At 44.5% G+C, this 22,615-nt stretch overlaps 2 protein-coding genes and 1 long non-coding RNA gene across 19 annotated transcripts in view; 1 reads left to right on the top strand and 2 right to left on the bottom strand.

The window, feature by feature from the left end:
- PHYHIPL (phytanoyl-CoA 2-hydroxylase interacting protein like) overlaps positions 1-9,410 on the top strand; it is a 131,131-nt gene extending 121,721 nt beyond the window's left edge. For all 5 annotated transcript variants that reach the window (XM_082222440.1, XM_082222441.1, XM_082222443.1 and 2 more), the window contains 3 exons: positions 5,389-5,563; positions 6,966-7,083; positions 8,769-9,410. In XM_082222440.1, coding sequence (XP_082078566.1) covers positions 5,389-5,563; positions 6,966-7,083; positions 8,769-9,303 — 828 coding nt within the window. In that variant the 3' untranslated portion in view covers positions 9,304-9,410. The remainder of the gene's footprint in view (positions 1-5,388; positions 5,564-6,965; positions 7,084-8,768) is intronic.
- LOC309532323 lies at positions 7,328-8,889 on the bottom strand. Its single transcript, XR_014219752.1, has 2 exons — positions 8,752-8,889; positions 7,328-7,664 (listed from the first exon to the last, which is right to left on the bottom strand). It is a non-coding gene; the product is annotated as an uncharacterized lncRNA (long non-coding RNA).
- A 791-nt stretch (positions 9,411-10,201) lies between the features above and the next one.
- Positions 10,202-22,615, bottom strand: part of FAM13C (family with sequence similarity 13 member C) — a gene marked incomplete at both ends in the record, with an annotated part of 86,031 nt that continues 73,617 nt past the window's right edge. For 7 of the 13 annotated variants that reach the window (XM_082222420.1, XM_082222427.1, XM_082222425.1 and 4 more), the window contains 5 exons: positions 10,202-11,895; positions 15,522-16,982; positions 17,952-18,053; positions 18,564-18,763; positions 21,607-21,702. In XM_082222420.1, the coding sequence (XP_082078546.1) occupies positions 16,859-16,982; positions 17,952-18,053; positions 18,564-18,763; positions 21,607-21,702 (522 nt within the window). Of the gene's footprint in view, positions 11,896-13,137; positions 15,025-15,096; positions 16,983-17,947; positions 18,054-18,563; positions 18,764-21,606; positions 21,703-22,615 lie in introns of those variants that run through there. The other 6 variants (XM_082222423.1, XM_082222426.1, XM_082222424.1 and 3 more) reach the window with 6 other exon arrangements.

Genomic DNA, 22,615 nt, shown 5'->3' with positions numbered 1-22,615 from the left:
GCCAAGGCTTGATGATACCCAGAAGGCTAATCTTTGATCATTATCGTGACTGTTGCCCACCTACTGTAATCTCTTTGCTCTCTTTCTTAAAATCTGAAATTGCACTCCCCTGCACACTGTACTCTCCTTTCAAACAGGACCATTTCCCCCACACTTCAGTTGTGTACGAACTGAAGCCACGTCACTGGGTGTTATTTATCTGCCTGGATAAAGAGACATAATAAATTGTTTGTATCGTTTGATATTCAGATAAAAGGAGAGTTCTATCTGTGCGCACTTGCGCTGTATTAGAATTATGGAGTGGAAAACTTCTTGTGTTTAGATGATAACATTTGGATTATTACAGAATGGAAAGGAGAATGCAGTTTCTTTGACGTTGGGTCTTTTGTGAAGATGCAACGGCATTTGAACCTCTTTTTGAAGACTAAGCATAATTAAGCCGAGAGTGGAACTTGATAGGCATGCCGATATTCTTTCTATCTGGGTTGAAGGTGCATCTTGCATAACTGTGTGAAATATGAGAGTGATGCTATTCATCAATAGCACATTCCATCTTTTTCTTCTTCTTTTTTTGCTGAGCGTAATAGAGTTCTTGGTGGAGTGAATGGAATCTGGTTTGAATTAAGATGTAGTTAACAAATAACCTTTTGCGTGAAGAACTTTCTCCAACTCATTCTCCAAAATGTGTGGAAATGGCTGCTGTTAAGTCCAGACAGCACCTTAAGAGACACATTACTTAGGCGATATTGGTACGGTACCCCAACTCATCCTATCCTGTGTCTAGTTCTAGCTTTGCTTTGGTGCCGGATGGCTGTTGGTTCCCCTGCTCTACAAGAGTGTTTCCCAAATTTGGATCTCCAGCTTTTTTGGACTACAACTCCCATAATCGCTAGCTAGCAAGACCAGTGGTCAGGGATGATGGGAATTGTAGTCCCCAAGTTCGGGAAACACTGCTGTACAATCACCCCAACTTATTTCTGCATGTTTCGCAGTTGTTAAAGGTGCAGGAGCAGGCCCAGCTGGTGAATTTCTCAGTGGCATTGGTGACATTCATCTCCCAGCATGCCATAGGTGTGGGCAGGCTCACATGGACCTTTCCCATGCTTCGGCTTCTGGAGCCAACCTGCTACATTTTTCACTTTGGCTATTGTGTTGGTTCAGCAACTTGCCTCTCTTGTTCCTATGCAGTAACATGGAACTCTGTAGCTTCTGATTCTGCCAATCCTGCCCAAACGATCAAAATCCTTATGTACAGCCCCATTAATGGGCAGTGGCACTATTCATAGAGGAGTGATGTATACCTGGCATCAAGCAATGTTGAATTGCTATATTTATTGTGAAAGCTGAGCTTCTACGGGGGGGGGGCACTGTCAATTTGAGACTGGTCATTTCAGAGCTGTGGGGAAACGGTGTCATATTTGCTGTGGGACCTAAATAAAGGTAAACGGACCCCTGACCATTAGGTCCAGTCGCGAACGACTCTGGGGTTGCGGCGCTCATCTTGCTTTACTGGCCGAGGGAGCCGGCGTACAGCTTCCGGGTCATGTGGCCAGCATGACTAAGCCGCTTCTGGCAAGCCAGAGCAGGGCACTGAAATGCCGTTTACCTTCCCGCCGGAGCGGTACCTATTTATCTACTTGCACTTTGACGTGCTTTTGAACTGCTAGGTTGGCAGGAGCAGGGACTGAGCAATGGGAGCTCACCCCGTCACGGGGATTCAAACCGCCGACCTTCTGATCGGCAAGTCCTAGGCTCTGTGGTTTTACCCACAGCGCCACCCACGTCCCAGGACCTAAATAGCTGTTCGTTATTATTTTATTAAATTTATTGGCCACTTTTTTACCAAAGTAACTCCAAGTGACTTACAATCTATAAACCGTACTAATGTACAGTTACATTAGTACAGTGGTACCTCGGGTTAAGTACTTAATTTGTTCCCGAGGTCCATTCTTAACCTGAAACTGTTCTTTTTTTAAAAAAAATTGATATTTATTGAAAGTTTAAAATTACAGAGAATAAAAAAGAGAGAAGGAGAAGAAGAAGAAGGAAAAGAAAAGAAAAAAGAAATATATATATATATATATATATATATATAATCAGAAAAACAAGGAATTAAGCAATACAAGTCAATAAAAAGAAAAAAGAAAAATACAAAACACACAATACATCAAAACCAACAACAACAAAAAGGAAAAACAAAAAATTTAAAAACAAATCCAATATTCCCAAATCTTTATCTTTCGTTAACTTGTTTCACCGACCTCACACCTCCCTTTTTTGTATTCTAATTATTAATTATCTCAGCAAATCCTTTCCATCTTTCACTATATTCTATCATTAAATTACCTTAATTTATTTTAACCTTATCTTACCATAAAAATCCCTAGAGCTTAAAACTTAAAACTAATTTATACATAATTCCTTATAGTATTTCTACTAAAGCCAAATAGTTTCATTCCAGCATTTTTCTAACACTCGTTAATTTTACACTAATTCTCTAAATGAATTTTAAAACTTTCTTCCAATCTTCATCCATCGTCTCTTCTTCCTGGTCTCGGGTTTTGTCAGTCCTTTCTATCCCTTCCATCTAGTCCATTAACCTGGTGACCTTCTATCCGAGGCTCTTAAGCCTTTTCCATGTCCCTTCTGCAGGTCTTCCTCATGTTTATACCTGCACTTTATCTTCTGCTGATCTTATTCTTAATTTCCTTCCTTTCTCACTGAGGGGTAGATCTCGGGGAGACTCCAACTTGACAATGTCTTTATCCCTTCTTGACAGGTCAGCCCATTCTCCATAGTCAGCACTGAAATCCAAAAGATATTTGAAGGCATGTTTCAAAGTCCCTCCAAAGTTAAGGGCCCCCACAACTCCAAGCTCCCCCTGGCCCACAACCAGATCCCAAAAGTCAGAACATTCCTGCATAGGGGGATCCATCCAGCTTCCCATCTCCAAACCAAACAGTACTCCATCTCTCCCAATCTGACTTTCTCCAGGTTCAGTCGTCAGAAACAACAACTTATTTTCCTGCAAGGCTGCAGCTTCTACTTGGTAATTAGCTGACAGATAGCTTTCATTCTCCAGGTTCATAGGCCGTTTGTCTCTGACTAAGTTGAAGGAGATGAACAAACATCAGAGAAGCGTCATTGTCATCAAACCCTCCTTGCATTTGGTTACTATTATGGGAAGCGGGATGCTGAACCAAATGCAAGTGCTTAGTTCTTCTATAGAAGCCAAATACAGTGGTACCTCGGGTTAAGTACTTAATTCGTTCCGGAGGTCCGTTCTTAATCTGAAACTGTTCTTAACCTGAAGCACCACTTTAGCTAATGGGGCCTCCTGCTGCCGCCACGCCGCCAGAGCACGATTTCTGTTCTCATCCTGTTCTTAACCCGAGGTACTATTTCTGAGTTAGCAGAGTCTGTAACCTGAAGGATATGTAACCTGAAGCGTATGTAACCCGAGGTACCACTGTACCGATGAGAAAACAAATGCCCTGAACATGCAAACAAATGGGAAAGGTGTACCAGTAGTTATTACACACAAACACAACATACTGAGTGACATTTTTTTGGCATTGCAAGGGCTTCAGGCACTTGGCTTGGGGCATAAAAATGGGTCCTTCCTATTGGAAATAGTTAACAGATTGTCTGTGCCTATTATATGGTAAAACTAGCTCTGAACTGTACTTCAGAGTGAGAGTGGGGTAAATCTCATGTTTTGAATGTTCTCCTCAATATTTAGATAGGTAAAGGGACCCCTGACTATTAGGTCCAGTCGTGACCAACTCTGGGGTTGCGGCGCTCATTTCGTTTTATTGGCCAAGGGAGCCGGCGTACAGCTTCCAGGTCATGTGGCCAGCATGACTAAGCCGCTTCTGGCGAAACAGAGCAGCGCACGGAAACACTATTTACCTTCCCGCCAGAGCGGTACCTATTTATCTACTTGCACTTTGACATGCTTTCGAACTGCTAGGTTGGCAGGAGCTGGGACTGAGGAACGGGAGCTCACCCCATCGTGGGGATTCGAACCGCCGACCTTCTGAACGGCAAGCCCTAGGCTCTGTGGTTTAACCCACAGCACCACGCGCGTTCCTTAATATTTAAATAGATATAATTTAAAAATCACCTCTTTGTATGTAGAAGACTAGCATGTTAGGGAGAAGGCTTGGCTAGAACCTGACGCTCACTTTCTGTGTGCAGCAATTTCTTTTTGTGAGGGAATACTCAAGCTTGATGTTCCTGCTGCAGTCTAGGGAGTCTTACTGTTCATGTAGGCTGGAACCTATATTTTTGTTGTTGTGTGTTCCTCCTGAACTATATGGACCTAAGACATCCTAACGCTCCATCTCATATGGCTACCTTTTCCTTGCTAGCAAGTGCAGTTTGCTTTGCAAATCATTCCTTGTGCCCTTTATTTTTATTCCCTTGCTTTTACCTCTTTAGATTTCAGAACTGGTGTGCTTTGTTTTTCACGGCAAATTTGCAAAGCTTTCTCACTGAAGCTAATGTGCATAAATGAAAGGCTTGGGTCCGTTGGCCAGTTCCTTAATTTTGCAGTTAGCGCTTTTAGTGCTTTGGGGGTAAGGGATGCCAGGCACATAATGGTCAGAATTAGAGTATTCCAGCTTGTTGTTCCAGAGGAGGAAAGCCATGTTAACCCAGATTCTGTTCTATGAGAAGGGTAATAGGGTTGAATTTTTTTCTCTCTGTCTTTTCCTCTTTTACAGGTGCATGTGTTCAAAATGCAAATTAAACTTTGTGAACTATGCACACTGCTTTAGCATAAGAGCAGATAATGCTGCTCTGCCTTAATGTAATTCCAGTTTCATCAGAAAGCAATTGCTGTATTAGAAGGATTCCTAGGCAAATACTTTGCATTGCCCAAAGTCAACCATTCAGTTGATTTTATTGGGGTGACTAATGCAAGATAGGAAAGCAGGATTTCAACTAGAGAGCATAAAAAAGGAAGGCTCATATATTTAACATGGCAGGCTAGGCACCAACAGAACTTTAAAAATCTGTTTATTTAGTTTGTATGGGGGAGTGCTTGAAGAAATGGGTATTTTTCGATACAAATACAAATCTAATTCAGACCTACCGGACTAATGCATGGATTAGTATGTAGTTAGCCATAGATCTTGTGCATTTGCCAAATGCTCCGGCACCTGCACTTGGCTCAAAGACAATATAAAACGCATTTAGAAATTCCTGCTCTGAGAGACAATATGCTGTATTTAAATGGGCTGTTTTTTCACCCACCCCTAGCAATAAACATTTTAAATCATTGTACAGTGCCTAGTTGTGTTAGGCACTTGAGATTAGAATGATCATTGTTGCTATTGCTGTTTCTGCACGCACCTGATCTCCCCATTTTGTCTGCCCAATTAGGATGTACCCACGAAACTAGTGGCAAAGGCTGTTCCCCTGCCCATGACTGTCCGTGGACATTGGTTCCTGAGTCCAAGAACTGAGTACACCGTTGCCGTGCAGACTGCATCAAAGCAAGTTGATGGTGATTACATGGTTTCAGAATGGAGCGAAATCATAGAATTTTGTACAGGAGGTGAGCTCTTTGCTATGAAGCTCCAGCTCATGTGGTCATGGGCTTAAGTAATGTATGTCCATTTATTTCACTGGGTTTGCTCTGAGGATGACTTAGTTGCATATCACCCATAGAAAAGAAGCATCTTCAAGATGTGTGACTTAGCTCATTTCTGTTTGCAACAGATAACTGTTTTACAGACTTGCCATTAATTGAGTGGTTTTTTTTCACAATGCACACATCCTTCCAGGCTATTTTGCTTTTAGCAATTCCCTTCTGTGTGAAGGCACCAACCTTATCCTTTCGTGGGCCTACCCTGATTGCTGGATTGCTGTAATATTAATCGTATATTTCATTCTCCTGCTGCTGTGAGCAGAAATAACGTCACATTGTTATTTCTGCTTTTCACTTGGAACTAAAACACTTTGAACGCTCAGAGGTTAGTGTGCTTTGTGTTAATTAGTGGGTTTGGGAGGGAGCTCTTAATAGCCTGTTAGTCTGGAGCTAAGCCCTTATGGGTGGGTTTCACCTTATGAGCCCCATTGCCAGAAGCCCTGTGCAAGGACTCTACGTTAGCAATGGTGCTTCTCCCCATCTCCTTTCCTTTGCACCTCTGTGCACCCCAAAATTGTCCCTGGGGGATTGAGAGAAGCCCCAAGGGAACCCTCAGCAGGAGGAGAGGGGGGAATCATCCCATCTGCCAAGCTGAATGAAGCATTTGCACCAATGGAACATTTGTAACAGTGTGATGTTGAAGTCCCCCCTGTGTTTTTAGGTAGGAAAAAAAAGTATGCTCAGACCCTGAAATCAGCATCTGACACCCATAAGAATTCTGGAGGGTGGCAACCTGAGAACGGGCCTTCTCTGTGGTGGCTCCCCATCTGTTGAATGCTCTCCCCAGGGAGGTTTCCTGGTGCCTTGATTATACACCTTTAGGCGCCAGGTGAAAACATTCTTAACCAAGCCTTTGGATAATTAACATCCTTTGTGTTTGTCGAGGAGGAAGCTGGAGTTATTGGTTTGGTCTTGTTCTTGTTTTTATTACGGGGTGTGTGTGTGTGTATCTTTTATCTTGTGAACTGCCCTGAGATCCACAGATAAGGATGGATGAAAAATTAAAAAAAACGTGAAAAATATGTGAGTGGTTGTCTGAACACATTCTTTCTCCCAAATAAATTCTGGGCACTGCAGTTCATTAAGGGCTTCTGGGAATTGTAACTACATTGCCCAGGTTCTTTGAGTGAAAGAATCATGTTTTGATTGTTCTCTAAGGGTAGAATGAGAGCTGGAGAACTTCCAACGTGATCGTCGCTCCAGGGTCCCCACTGACCTCTGTCTCACCCCAAAGCGTAGAGCATCACCATGTGGACTTTGGAAAACATTGTGTGTTGCTTCCCATTAGCAGACTGTTTTTTATTCACAGATTATTCAAAGGTCCACTTAACACAGCTTTTGGAAAAGGCGGAAGTGATTGCAGGGCGCATGCTTAAATTTTCTGTGTTTTATCGGAACCAGCACAAGGAATACTTTGACTACATCAGGTAAGAGAACCAGGGCTTGTCAAAGGCAAATATCTCTGGATGGAGCTGAGGACAAGGTTTTCTCCACTGTGTACGTAACAAGAAAGCTGCCTATGTGTTAGATTCTTTCTTGATCAGCATTTGCTACCAATATGTGTTATACATGGTGAAGTTAGTAGCCAGGTACTTGTTTGTATAATCTGTGCCGCCTCTGAGAGCTTCAGGTGGGTGACAGCTTTATAAAATAGCATGCATAAAACAAGACTTTAAAAACTCCAAATACAGTCATTTATTCATAATTTGCCATTGTTGGGATTGTTAGAGTACAAAAGGACATATGGGACTTGTAACAAACATTGTGCTGTGCAGCTCTCTTTAAAAATATATACATATACTTCTGTAAACCTTGGGACTCATAAGAGAATACAGATACCCCATGTTGCTTCTCAGTGGGGCTGGCATGGCCTGTCTGAGTTCCCCCACATTAGAGGGAGCAATAGAATTCTATAGCTGGTCAACTGAGAATCCCATGTGCAACTGGGCAGCTGTGTATACAATTTTCAGGGCTGAAAGTGCAGATTGTCACCACTGTCATTGGTCACCTATTTGAGAAAGGAGACCAGGATTCAGCTTCTTCCATTTCCTCAGATAATTAGCAAGTAGAGCAGAAAGCCAAACTTTGACTTGCCATCAGTGAGCAAAACGTGTTGTTTCACCCTGCTAAACTCCTGCCCTGCTGTTGCTCCCTTTCCCAAGCCAGGCAGAAGCAAAACAAGTTGAAGTTGTGTTATGTGCTAACCAGCACTCATAGCTTGTTTATCTCCAAAACAGACCAGCAACATACTTTGGCTTCCTTTCACAGTTTGTTTGGAACTAGGGAAAAGGAGGAGTAGGGCACAATTTTGGCAGGCTGCATGAGCACAATTGCTCACTCATGGTAAACCAGAGCTTGCTAACTTTGCATGATGCGTGAACCAGACTAATTATTCTGTTCAAATGTACTTGAATCAGTGTAGTACAGCGGTGCCTCGCAAGACGAAATTAATTCGTTCCGCAAGTTTTTTCTTCTTGCGAGTTTTTCGTCTTGCGAAGCACGGTTTCCCATAGGAATGCATTGAAAATCAATCAATGCGTTCCTATGGAGACCGTCCGGGGACAGAGGGGAAGCGCCACGCGCCTTCCCCTCTGTCCCCGGACTTGTTTAAAGCAAGGGGTGGCGGGGAGAAGATTGCTTCTCCCCGTTGCCTGCCCCGCAATCAATTCTGTGTTCTAATTTTTCCAGACTTGAAATCAGTTCTCCACACTTTGCCCAACAGAAGCAATGCATGACTGGCCCTACCTGAAAGCAAGTCTCAGAGGTTTTGTACCCCAAAAGCACAATTGCTGGTGCCATTTTAAAAAGCTAGAATGTGAGATCTGTGCCTACACACTCATGTAGCTTGTTTTCCTGAATGGGAAAGGGGTATATGCTTTTGTGGGTGGCAGAAGGTGTGTAAATACAGTGGTTCACCTTGGCTGCTTGTTTCGCTCAAACAAAGGAAAGGTTCCTGGTCTGAAACCCTGGAGAGCAACTGCTACCAAGCTAGATGGACTAGGGGTGAGGTTTAAAGCCACTTCCTTGACCTAAGACAGCTTCTTTAAGTTCCTAACGTCTCACTCACTGATGCCCCTGTAAATATAAACCACTACCCTTCCTTCATTTCTAGAGAGCAGCACGCGAGCGCTCTGCAGCCTTCGGTCAAGGATAACAGCGGGAGCCACGGCTCTCCCATCAGCGGGAAGCTGGAGGGCATCTTCTTCAGCTGCCACACCGAATTCAACACCGGGAAGCCCCCGCAGGATTCGCCCTACGGAAGATACAGGTTTGAGATAGCGGCGGAAAAACTTTTCAACCCAAATACTAACTTGTACTTTGGGGACTTCTACTGCATGTACACGGCCTACCACTATGTCATCCTCGTCCTGGCGCCCGCCGGCTCGCCGGGAGACGAGTTCTGTAAGCAGCGCCTCCCTCAGCTGAACTTGCAGGATAACAAATTCCTGACCTGCACTGAAGAAGACGGGGCGATGATCTACCACCACGCGCAGGATGTAATCTTGGAAGTGATTTACACTGACCCTGTGGATCTCTCCCTCGGCACCGTCGCGGAAATCACAGGCCACCAGCTCATGAGCTTGTCGACGGCCAACGCTAAGAAAGATCCCAGCTGCAAGACGTGTAACATCAGTGTTGGACGTTAATTCAGTGGTCCCCCCCCCAACTCTTCCTTAGAAGCCTTCTCTGTGGCCTATTCCCCATTGCCATCCGTTCTCATCAGACGCATGCATAATGCCACTCTTCCCAAGAGTGAACACCAGTGATCAAATTCCTCAATAGTCTTCTTCAAGCAGAGCTTAACAATGCAGCTGGCACAGAGCAGCAGCTCCACCACCACCACCATGGCACCCTGTGTCCAGATTTCCCCCCCCCCCACTGTAATATTTAGGGCAGGCACACTCACCCCATGTTGTGTTGTCCTCATGTTTCTGTAGCCTCCTGTCCACGTTCAAAAATCGTTGGCTACCGGTGGTGGGCAGCACTTAACATGATGGCAAATTGCAACGCAGGTAAGTGTGCCCAAACGTCGTCGGGGAAAAGGACCATCCAACCTGCGCATGGTGTCATTGGCGGCAGCGCTGTACCCAGTGAAGCATGTAGTTCTGCCCTTAGTATATTCCTTACCCTTCTTGGTCCACCAGTGCTTTTCAACTGTTAGGAATCTTGGGTTTTTTTCTTTCTAGCAACCATTTATATATCTAGATGCTGCAATTGGTGTTCCATTTTCTTATTATTTTTCTCTCCTCCTCCTCCTTCATATTGCCAAATGTAACAAATCTATATAAACAAGCTTTAGCGAAATAAAAAAAAAAAACTACTGGCTTCTAAATGGTGTTTTAAATATGTATTCATTTTAATCTACTGAACAACTTAACTGAGATATCTCCAAACAGCATGAAAGGGTGTAATTGCAGCATGATTTAACTCTTGCAGCCTAGAAAAAAAAATGTCAGCACTTCCAATGTGTTGTTTGACAGTGTTATTTATGTTATTTATATTAGCTAACAAGCAGGGAAAAAACCCACCTGTGTTTCAACATAATAAATAGAAAAATATTTTATTTGTACTGTTGTATAAAATATTATACAATCATATAGAATATATACATTTTAATAGCAACTGTATACATATGTCATGAAACCATTTTTCCCTTATCAAAGATGTAGTTTGTAAACTTCAAATTCTTGTGTATCTGTTCCTGTTGCTCTGACATGACTTTTAATTAAAACAGATTTATGAAGGAGACCATTCTGATTCATAAAAGTTATATAAATGATCAAGCCAATTACACTGAAACATTACATCATTCTTTTTTTAAAAAATAAATTTAAAAATTCCACTTAGGTATATAAGCAGTGTGACATGATCCCACAAATGTTTTTTTGAAAGTTCTTTTTGTTTTGTTTTTCTCTTTTAAAAACCATGCTTCAACGTTACATACAGCAGAAATAAATAAATAAACAAGTTTTGTGGCTAAATAGGCTTCATGAAATCAACAGCTTCTTTTATTACTATAGCAAAAAGAGCTGAGGTACAATCTATTGTCTTCAGCTCTGTTCGCAAGGGGGGGGGTTCCCCTAGAGGCATTTATGGAGGCCTCTCCCTGCTCAGCCTCCCAGGCCAAGCAGCACACAACCTTGACTGCACAGTTCTGACTTGGATTGTACCCCAACCCCGTGCTGGCTATTTGTGAAAATAAAGCCCTGCACTCAAGGACAGGACCACACGGTTAAGCTCAGCCCCACACGGGGGGCAGTACACAATGACCTCACATACAGTTTACCCAGGGATCCCCCACCTTTACAGAAGCAGTGCTGGAAGACTAAGGATTATGCCCCTGGTTTTCTTGTCATTGGTACAAAATGACAAAACAAGAACACTAAAGACAGTACATATATCTCTACCTGGAGCTCTTCTTTGCCACCGAAACCTGTGTTTGCCAGTGAGCAGTCCGAACTCGCCAGCTGTCCCTCTCCCATGGAATTCATGTGCCACTCAGGCGTGAGCTATTGCAAATTTACCTCCGTTTATAAAGGCCTGTTCCTTTTTTAACGGCAAGACGGGGGGGTAGGGGGGGAATATATCCACGTTTATATTCTATCACAGTAAACCAGAAAAGAAGCCCAGCCTCCTTCAGTTCATCACCATGACACTTAGATTAAATAATCTGCATACATTGATCTATCCAAAATATCATAATGCAATAAACTATTGTCACTATTTTTAATAAACTATCTTGGCAATCATCACACAGGAAATATTAAGGTCCTACAAAGTGCATGCTTTCAAACAAGCTTTGGTTGTCAGGAAAAAGCAAAACAAATTATAGCACTGGGCTAAGGAAAAGTGCTACAGAAATAAAAATTGGCATGTGCCATTAATAACTTTGCTTCACTTTGCTTTATTTCTGTTTCTATCAACCGGTGTCTTTTAAGCAATTTCTGCTTAAAAGGATGGAGCAGCTTTACATTGCCTGGTCATTTTTTAAGTAGCCACTCTTTCCTGTTTAAGTTTTTTCTCCCTTATATATGCCATATTTAGTGTCCCCGCACCCCACCAAATAGCTGAGACTTTTCAAAATTATTATTTTTTACCTCTTTGTTCTGCTTCAGCATTATCTTCATCTATTTTACCTCGCTCTATGAGTTAAGGGCTCAAGTGACGGATAACCTTTTCCCGGCTCCAGCGACATCCAACACACACCTGCTTCTAAACCTTCTGGAAGATCACCAGAACTGCAATCAGAGTAACTTAATAAGGGTTTGGGCATGGAAACAGTCAGTTTTGTATCACAGTCACCAGCCCTGCTGATCTTATTACTCCCCATCTGCAACACCGTGAATTCTGGGTGCACTTTGTAAGGGAGATTATCATGACGGATAAAGCTTTCGGAACTGCTAGTCTAGCACTACTGGCCTTGTTCTGGCAAAACCCCAGTAAGCTTCCAAAGAAAACCCAGCACCCCTTGAATCTATGCGCAACATCACAACTACTGGAGAGCACAAGTGCTGTTTAGGCAGCCGGCAGCCACTGTCCTTTGCCTGCAGCAGCACTGGGGCTCAATAACAGTGGGTGCTGCTGCTAGTGGTGTGGTAGCTTGTGTAGTAGCACTGGCAAAAACAGGATCTCTAGAAAACACTCTGCTAACATTACCCAAAGACCTTAATCTATCCCATCTCAAGGACTGCCATTTAGGTCTGAGTGCCGCAAGCTTTAGTTTCTCAGTGCACACTGTAATCAAAGTTCCTCGAGAAAGCAAGAGGCTCTAGGAATGGGATAGCGGGGGCGCAAGCAGCAACACTGGAGCCAAATGCCATGGGCAAGACTGCCTGACTTTGCCAAAATGGGTAAACTCCAAAACTTAAAAGTACCTGTAACCAGCTTGGATCATCATAACTGTGTCTTAAGATCCATTCTAACGTTTTGCTTTGGAGTAGTTGAATAATGAGTGAATAAAGGCAACAACAGCGAGACACGCTCACGAAAACTTGTAACTATTAAAGAAAAATTAGACTGGCAGGCAATGCACAGAGGAGTCCTGCTCCTGATAGCTATTTTCATGCAGGACCTCCCTGGTGTTTTGCATTCCAGTGCTCATGCCAGAGATGAAGCCTGGAAAAATTAATTGGCCGACTCCTTTGCCATGAGCTAAGGGATAAAAAAGACACCTGTCATCAGCACAACACTCTACCTCTCTTACTTTTTAAAATTGATGGTTTGTTTGCTTTTTAGATTTCTCTAGGTGTGAATTCTATAGCTCCTGGGAGGCTGTCCCTGGCGCCACAGGATTTGTTCCATCTCCCTCTCATGAGGGTGAGAGAGAGAGATCTGCCTTGAAAGGTCAGCAGCTGGCAGTTCTCCATGATCAGACCTGCAACATCTGAGAAGAATGTCCCCTGAATTTAGGGGAGGGGGACATTCCAGTCCTGAAGCTACTGTAACTTTCCACCCACTGGGAGCAATGAGAGAGGAAGACCATGGTTCAGTGACAGAACATCCGCTTTGCATGCAAAAGGTCGCTGGTTCAATCCCTGACATCTCTACGTAGGGATGGGAGAGAACCATCCCTGAAAAGACACTGCCAGTAAACAAGGCTCAGCTAGATGGACTAATGGTCTGAATCTGTACAAGACAAGCACAAGTGGGTGGGGAAAGTGGGCTTCGCCCTGTCTCACAGATGTGCTCTGCCCACCAAAACCCATTTAACTAAACCAAGCATCATTGACAAGAGAGTTGGGTCTGGAAGCCCAGCTGACTGTCGTTTTATCTTTTTGTTTCAATTGTTCTGCAACCAGTGGTTATAAATGGCCATGAATATAATTATCTAGAAACTGCCAGTTTATAAGGCACAGGTCTAATGATCCAAGTGGACATTGCAAACATCCTTGTGTTTGGAATTGTACCTAAAATGGCAAATGGGCATGTGCAATACGGCTGCTGACTCCTTCCCTTCCACCACACACACACACACACCGGCAATATATTGTTGCTCTTACAAATCTAGATGGCACCCACCTAGTAAAATACATGCAATTATGTCATCACTCCTATTAGTAAATGGGTGAGAGCGTGTGGGTGTCACCTGCACACAAACAGGCTAGGCACCAAAATACACCCAGGGGTAGGCCTGTGGTGGGTCTCTTCAATTGGGGGGGGGAGCGTGAAGAAAAAAATTAAGACTGCAGCCTGAGTGGCTTTGGGTGAGGGGCTGAAGGAAGGGATAATGTGAGCAGAGGTGTGAGGAGCTCCAAGCCTAATCTGACCCCCCTTGGAGGATCCTTTAAACTTAGGAATTGTTCCTTCACAGTTTCTGGGAGCCTGAGGTGGGGGCTCCTCTCCCTGAGTCTTGGCTTTGGGGCCAGTGGGAAGCGGCAAGCTTCACATACATACACACACCCTTAGGAGGCCCCCACCCCCAAAGCTGTCTTGAGGGCTGTACAGCTTCCACTGCAGCCCCTCTGCTTGAACAGGGAACCTGCCAATGATAGCAGAGAGGCAGCTGTACTTGGAGCCGGCTCTCCATACAGCCAGAGATAAGGACTGGGTAGTGGAAAAAGAGGAGAGGGTCAAATGAGGAACAATAACCTTCCTCCTTCCCCTGCTTTTCTTCTCTCGTTCTGCAACTTTCTACACAGTGGACTTCAAAGAGAAGCCTTGTCTTCCCTGGTTAAGCAGGTATTGCATGCCTTATTGGGGTTTTCCTCTCACTCAGCCAAAATCAATGAGTGCTATGCAAATTCAGGAAGCTGGGCCCATCGTCCAAAGCCTAAGTTAGGTTCCTGCTAGAGTTAGCTTCCTCCAATAAGCATATTTAGACCCAGAAGACCCTGTGTTTTCCCCCCCAGAACAATGAAGCTCTGCTAGCTTGTTCTCCCCAGCTTTCCAGCACAGGAAAGGTTGCCTCAGCCTCAGCAAAGCCACTCTTGCCTTGATCTGCCAGCATGGCAGGAACTGCATGGTGATCTGAATAGCCCTTGCATTGTGTGGAGAAGACAGCCTCTTTAACCTTCACAGAGCTGGGGATCCAGAAGGAATAGCTGCCATTCACATGGGCCTCTGCTGGGTGGGGGGAATGGGCAGGCTATGGTATTGCAATGAAAATGGGCAAGCCAAATTCTTCACCAAGAAAAGCAGAATTCTACAACCTGTGTACATTACGCAAATAGCCATAATGTATCTTGCTGCGCACAACTCTGACTCTTTCTTCTTCTGTTTTTAATTTAGTCACGGTGACGGAAAAGCCGTTAAGGGCCTTGAAGTCACACCACTGCAAATCCTATGCAGCCACCATGCTGCCTTCTGACATTTCACTAAGTGTTGCCCACACACACTCCTTTGCAAACCAAGAGCTAGGAGCCTCCTTCCTATTTTTACCCCCCCCCCAAAAAAAAAAATGTCAGGAAATGGAATTCTATACCCAGATCCATATGTTATGCGGGGGGGGGGGTTGCTGCTTGCGTGGAATTACAGCACACACTCACAAACAACAGCTCAGACAAGCTCTGCATATTTCTATTCTGCCACAGGATTCCACCCACCCACAACATCTGGGTGCTGTCTCATGCATCTAACATGGTGCCCTCTATATCTTTTGGACTCCAACTCCCATCAGCCCCAGCCAGCACAGGTGGGAACTGTACTCCAAAACACCTGGAAGGTCTGATGCTGGCTACCTTTGATTCAGACCACATCACCTCCTGTTCCTGCCTCAAACCCGTAACACCCCCATCCCCCCAAGTGTGAACCACTCTCCAAAATTCTGCCTGCCAATTTGGTATCTGAACTAGGTATCTGAGGCTCTTCCTTTGTGCCATAATTCTTCCCACATTTCCTGCACCTGAAAAGTAGAATGTCTACCTACCCTAAATACAGCCTGAATGATGCAGGAGCCAGTGGACCTTTCCATGCAGTCCAATCTGTGCACATCCCACAAACATAGGTTGCTGCTTATATCAGAGCCATCCTTCATTCTCTCTTTATCCTGCAGGAGCTATCTTGCCCTGCACTTCCACCCAGGCTCCACCACTTCAGGAGGGGTGTCATACACATCAAGTGAGAAGTGTGTCTGCCAAACTGGTAGATTTAGATGGTCCTTATCTGTTAAATATTGGAGGGGAAACAAGAGGATCAGGAACCCCCTAGATGCAGGACAGCTGAAGACTTGCATCTTGGGTGCCTATTAAATTCTCAAAAATGTCCCCTCCTGCACAGGTATTTGACCTACGGAGAAAGTAAGATTCTTGACTGATGGTTGCGTTTGGACAAACAGGGAGCACACTGAACCAGCAAATGCAGCTGCTCACATTCCTGGAGGTTGTCGGTCAAGTTTTTATCTGCAGGGGTGTGCTGGTTTTCCTTCCGTCATTGTCCTCAACCAAGATGGAAAACTACAGTTTCTCTGTGACCTGTACTTTTTTACCTAGCCCAGCAGGTAGAAAATAGGTTCTTTACTGGTGCATCTCTCCTCCCAAGATTAGGGGTGGATTAGGGATTCATTCTGGCCCTCCTAGTGAATCCTGGGATACAAAAGCTGTCCAGGCTACACACTGGAATATCACAAATAAAAGAGGCTTATCAGATTGCGGAGGACACTTCATAATGCTGACTGAGTAGGTTTAGGAGAACTGCCTACCTAGAATTGTGTTCCAAGTTTACCTGATGGGCGGCTCAAGAGACTTTGACGTGCCTCTCTTTTTCTCTAGTCCTATGCTGCCCAAGTGGAAAGAGACAAAATAAAAACCTGGGGGAGCCTGTTTGGATGATTGCACTGTCCTTCCATACCTTTGAGCGCTGTTGAATGAGCACCATCTGCCTGGAAAGACGTCGCAATGGAGCTTTGAAGTGAAACAGGAAGTCCCGCCAACCCGGCTTCCTGAATGTGCATATATGATTACCTCCTTTTGGCTAAAGCGAGGGGAAACTTGTCCGAGTGAAAAAACAGCTCCAGAAACAAGAGACGACTCACAGGTAAGTGTTAGCCCTCCCATTCAATCACTCCTCCTTCCTGCATTCTCACACCCCTTTCTCTCACTCTCTTGCTCACCTGCAGCGGTAGAACATAAATAAAGTGCATCAGAATTTCAAGGTGTCAAAGCCATTGTGCAGGAAGAGCCAGACCTGTGCAATCCTCTCTCTCTCTCTCTCTCTCTCTCTCCTTTTCCCAGACCAAGGAGTTTTACTATTGCAAACCACTGGACTTCAGATGGTTTTGGAGACATCGTGCTTGCTGATGAGGACCTCCAACAGCCTCAGCTTAGCTTTGATGTGCTTGTATTCCAAGTACTCCTCTGCCATGGGGATGCGGTCCTCCTTTTGGGGAGTCCTGTAAAGCGGCAAAATTTGAATGCTGGGGCTTAAAAGGAGCAAGCGTTCGCAGAGCACTTCTGGCTCAAATATGACTTTTGTGTTTGTTTCTTTAATTATATGTTCCCACATATAACAAGGGGAAAGAAAATGTAGTGCAGATATGTTTTTAGGAATTGATTAAAAAAACAACAACCACATTCAGGCAGTCTTCTTCCAAAGAAGCAGCAAGTGAATGTTGGAGAGAACTGTACACAAGGTTAGGCTATGTGCTTGCTTGCGACAATGGGGTTCAGAGACTGTGGGACACCCCTGCACTCACACACATTAATACGTTTGTTAACATGTTGAAGACCATTGGGTCTGCTCTGTACATGAGCTATTCTAATATGTGGTCTTTTCAACAAATCATAGGTGCTGTCCTCATCTACAAATAGCCAACAAATACTCAGGAGCAGGAGAGTAATCCCCAAAAGTGTACATTGTGGCAAACTTAAAACTGCCAGTATGCTGGTACAACTCAATTAAAGATGTCTGGGAACCCAACACACATAGACAGACACACAGACAGACAGACAAAAGTGGCTGTCCATTGTATCTCTGCATGAATGGCTCCTCTGGACTTGTCTCCTTCCAATCACAGACACATAGGGAGGAAGTTCTCCTGCAGGAAGATACCTCTTATTCTTACACACCTCAGTAATAAACTTTTTTGTGGTGGAGGGCAGAGAGTTGTGAGCATGATGTGTGCCTGCCAATTTCAATTCCTAGGAAAAGAAGGGCACCTTTGCTATGGCAAAATCAGAAATCCTTGGCAAATCTTGTTTTGTGTAGTCACCGGAGGAAAATTCTCAGGATTTTAGTACTACAGGAGAAAGGCCCACTCAGAGATCTGTAGGCAACTTACTCTTTACGATCTGTGACTGTCTAGATCAGCAGCGACATACAGAAGGGGTACAGAGAACAAGCATGAATGTAGTTGCCTTACCTTCCTGTTTGCTTAAAGAACTGATCCTCAAATTCTCGTAACATTTTCCTTAGCCTTTTCTTATCAGCTCTCGTTTCTCGGAGATGTTCCAGCAGTACGGGCCTGCAAAAGGAGAATTGTATCTGAAAACACTGAAAGTGACAGACAGGTGACAGATTTGGGCTCAGGAATATGCACGCAGCTTCAACAGGTGCTCCTCTTTCAGCCCGTGCCTAGGACAGGATGTTCTCAAACGACATGCATTTTGCTAATTAATTCCAATAGATATTGAAAGTTCTGACAAGACACAGAGTGATTTACAGTAATGTTTTACACTAATTATTATCATTAGGCAAGTAGGAAAGGTTGTACTACATTAGGCCAATTTCCAATACGTATTTACTGTTTGTAGCTGTGGGTTATTGTCAATGCCGTAAAAAGCCTATTAGCACAGGCATGAAACAAAAATATATCCTCTGTTACATTAGGCATGTGAACAGATGGCTTAGGATCACTTCAAAGCACAATGCGAAGAGATGACGGGGAGATTTGCGCTTTTTGTTCCCCACACTTCTGCATCTTGTCAGAAACGGTATCCCCCCTAAGGAATAAGAAACAAAAGTCAGTCCTCACATTGTGGCCTCGTGCAAGTTGGACATGGACAGGGCAGGCTGTTTGACTGCTTTCTTTTCATCCAGGGATGACACAAAGGCAGGCTCATTCTCCTCATCTGAATGACAGAGATGTTCATCAGAAGGCAAATGGAGGGACATGGCAGAGGACAATTCATAGCTGCTCTGGGAGTGATCTTCATCAGAATCTTCCTCCTCCTGCTTGTAACACAGAACGAGGGTTATCAAATTAATTACCTGCATGCACATCGGTGGAAAGGGAACATAAAATAGATCTGCACCAGAAATAACTACTGAAAAAGTTCCATAGAAAGTACATGAGATTAACCATGGTTAAAAAACAATACTAAGAAAATGTGACTAACAGAATCTCCTCAGGACATAAGCTACACACTCTTAATCAGGAATTCACATGGTCATTTCCACAAGGGAATTAGCTTTGTGTGACACCGCCTCTTAACATGAATGTAAGAAACTGTCATTTCTGGGATCTAGTTTTCCTTCAGAACCATTTCCATGGAGCTAGCCTTGAAGCCCAGTCCTAAACAAGTAAAAATGCTGAGTGTCCAATGCATTTTATTTCTTGGGAATAAGGCTTGTGTTTGCAGCCTTACTCATGTAAGCAGATTGCCACAGAAAAGAAAGTGAGGCACACCCTTAATGGGGCAGCAACAAACAATTTGGCTTACTTCACTCTCATAAAAGACACCTTCCCAAAGGATGGTCATTGTTTCCCAATACTGTACAAGCTTTGTATTTCAAAGTTTGAGCTAGACACAGTGGTTACTTTTTAAAAGAAGAGAACCCGAGGACTCAAATCTGCCTGGGATGCAACTTCCCTAATCCAAAAGATGGGGATACCCAGGGATATGGGAAAGGAAGGGCAGGACAGATCAGGATTCCTGTGGGAAACACTGGTGTGAAGACCAGTGTCGTGCACCAAGTGTGGAAATAAAGTGTGCACATGTCAATTGTGTCCCCCAGATGTAGCTCCCACGGATTTACAGATATATGTACGGACATATTTAACTTCCAAGGGTTATTTGTCTGCTGTGGAAACAGGGCCGGATTTAGGCTGGATGAGGCCCTAAGCTACTGAAGGTAATGGGGCCCTTTATATGTCCAGCTGTCCTTTGTCAAAAACAAATTGTCGCTGTTTTTTGTGTTGAATATATGCTATATGGTAATTTATGGACCTAATAGGTATCTAAAGCCATTTGTACATAACAAAATATTTGTTTTATCAAAGTCATTGTTGAACTGAAATACAATTACCGTATTTTTCGCTCTATTGGACGCACTGGACCACAGGACGCACCTAGTTTTTACAGGGGGAAATCAAGGGAAAAAATATTATCCCTCCCCCCAGCCCCAAAGAGCAACGGACAGGCTGCGCACAGCCTGTCTGCTTCTCCCAGAGCTTCTCGGGGCTGCGGGGGAAGCCAGGGTTCCCCTACCAGCCCCAAAGAGCAAAGAAGCCAAGACAGCGCACGGGATCCATAGCCGCGCAACCTCTCCAGCCAGGAGCTAAACCTCTCCAGCGCGGCTAAAAAAGAAGAAGACAAGGCAGTGAGCGCCATCCATCCCCCTCACTGCCCTGGCTTCCTCTTTAGCCTTGCGCAGCATCTTTAGTCTTGCGCAACGGGATGGATTGCGCCCGCTGTCCACCGGGGCTGGACTAGATGACTCCTGGGGTTCCCTTCCAACCCTGCAATTCTATGACCTCGGAAGGTGTTTGGGGTCTCCACCACTGGAGGCTTTTAAGCAGCGGTTGGGGGACCATCTGCCTGGCGTTTTTTAGCTGTGATTCCTACATTGTGAGGGGGCTGGGCTAGATGACCCTCGGGTGGCCCTCCCAACTCTATACAGTCCTACAGTTCTTGGCAGGAGATCCACAGCCACTTAGAATCATAGAATCATAGAATCATAGAGTTGGAATAGACCACAAGGGCCATCGAGTCCAACCCCCTGCCAAGCAGGAAACACCATCAGACCACTTCACACAATGCCCACTCCCAATTTTCATCTGAGAGACATGTGGCTTCAGTGTCTAGGCAGGTACCCCCCTACCTGCCACACTTCCCCCACCTCACTTAAGCTAAGGGAATTCCTGCCCAGAGAAGCTCCCAGGTGAGGCAAGGGTTAAGATCTACCTCTGGTAGATCTCTTGCGGCTGGAGAGGCACGCAAGGCTAAAGAGGAAGCCAGGGCAGTGGGATGGATTTGCGAAGGAGGCTTTGCGAAGCCTCCTCCCCCCCCTGGAGAGGCGCGCAAGTCTAAAGAGGAAGCCAGCGCAGCGAACGGGATGGATCCCGCTCGCTGCCCTGGCTTCCTCTTTAGCCTTGTGAAGCCTCCCCTCCCCCTCCCCCCGCTGGAGAGGTTGTGCAAGGCTTTTCTAGAGGAGGGAGAAGGGACTGACTGGCGATGTCAGTCCCTTCTCCCTCTTGGGGAAAAGCCCGCAAGAGCCGCGCGACGCTTGTGTGGGGCTCTTGAGGGCTTTTCCTGCCTGCCTCCCCCCCTGCATTCGCTCCATAGGACGCACAGACTTTTCCCCTTAGTTTTTAAGACGGGAAAAGTGCGTCCTATGGTGCGAAAAATACGGTAATACAGAGGTTTTTCCTTTAATTTTTTTGAGGGCCCCCAAGAGAGTGGGGCCCTAAGCTATAGCTTGTTTAGCTTATACGTAAATCCAGCACTGCGTGGAAAACACCAGCATAACATTGGTTTCCAGCATTAGTCCTGGATGTGTTGTCAATCTGCAGGGTTAATTAAAATTGTAAAACAGTAAATTTATTTTTGGAAAAAGCAACAACAATCATTATACAGAGAGGCAAGATGGAGCCTAAATAAACACTGTACTGAGCCTTCTGAACAGCTGCTATTCCGTTCTTGGGAACAATATTTTGCAGTTCCCTTGGTTGTACTATTCCCTCAACACATTCCGTGAGAAGGATTCCCTAGTGGGCAAAACACTTCATATGAACGGAGCCTTTAAAAAGGCAAAAGTTTGGGCAGATTTATTTCCTCAACCTCCTTTGGACTTACAATGGTTGTGATCAAAGATGGCGTCGACAGAAGCTGCTTGATAATTCTGTATCTTTCATAAAGGGGCTTCATCAGACTCCTATCTTGCTTGTTTCCCTGAAAAGAAATAAGAAGCAACACCATACTGACTCTGGAAAAACAAGATGTCTGTATTGTGCTGGGTGCCGAAGAAGAAGTTTGTGGGTCCTAATCTATACGCTGCTTTATGTTTCTTTAGCATAAACAGTAGCAGGAGGGAAGTGTGACTCTGGCTTTAAAAAACAACAACCACAAATGTACTTTGTGCCACTGCTTTTTTTTTTTGCAATAGGGATTTAAAAACGAGGAAGTAAATTCCTGGTTGGCTAACAATTTCACTGGAGCACCATGTTTGTGGTGAAGTTGGACTCCAGTAGTCCTGCCAAAACAGATGGCCAGCAGTGCTGGGATCAAAATTGCCACTGTCTCTGTACACTCCTTGCCCCTGACAACTGCATGATCCATTGTCTCAAAATACTGGCACTGTTATGGCGCTGGGTGCTTGGTTTAGTGACTTGCTGTTGACTGTCAGTCAACATAAGGATTGTCAAGCCGCAAACTGTCCAGATATCTACCAACCTCTCCTTTGACATAATTGAGTCTTAGCACCACGATTAATTTCTGCCTCAAAATAATAGGAAAGAGGACTCAAGACAAGACAAAATAGGTAATTACACTGAAAGAAGTTGTACATTTTTTGCTTGCTCCTGGTGGCTGAAAGGATTTCGTTCATGTCATATCCTCAAGATTGTCCATTCCTATGGAAGACCTAGTGAAAATGCCAAGGCACCAACTATGCAGTTCTAGAAACCACATTATGGACAGTTACAATGAGAAGCAGTACAAGTAGGTTTGGCTCAAAGGTCATTTTGACAGACGTCCCATCCTGGGAAAGTTTAAAGGCACTGGTAACTGGAGAAGCTTGAGGAATTCAGTATCTGAGAATCCTCATTTGACCTGACCTGATCTGAACCTCGCCGACAAAGATGCA

The sequence above is a fragment of the Podarcis vaucheri genome (assembly GCF_965113315.1).
Source record: "Podarcis vaucheri genome assembly, chromosome: 5".
Classification (NCBI taxonomy): Eukaryota; Metazoa; Chordata; class Lepidosauria; order Squamata; family Lacertidae; genus Podarcis; species Podarcis vaucheri.
The sequence above is the reverse complement of the archived record's forward strand: the minus strand, read 5'-3'. Positions and strand labels throughout refer to the sequence as shown.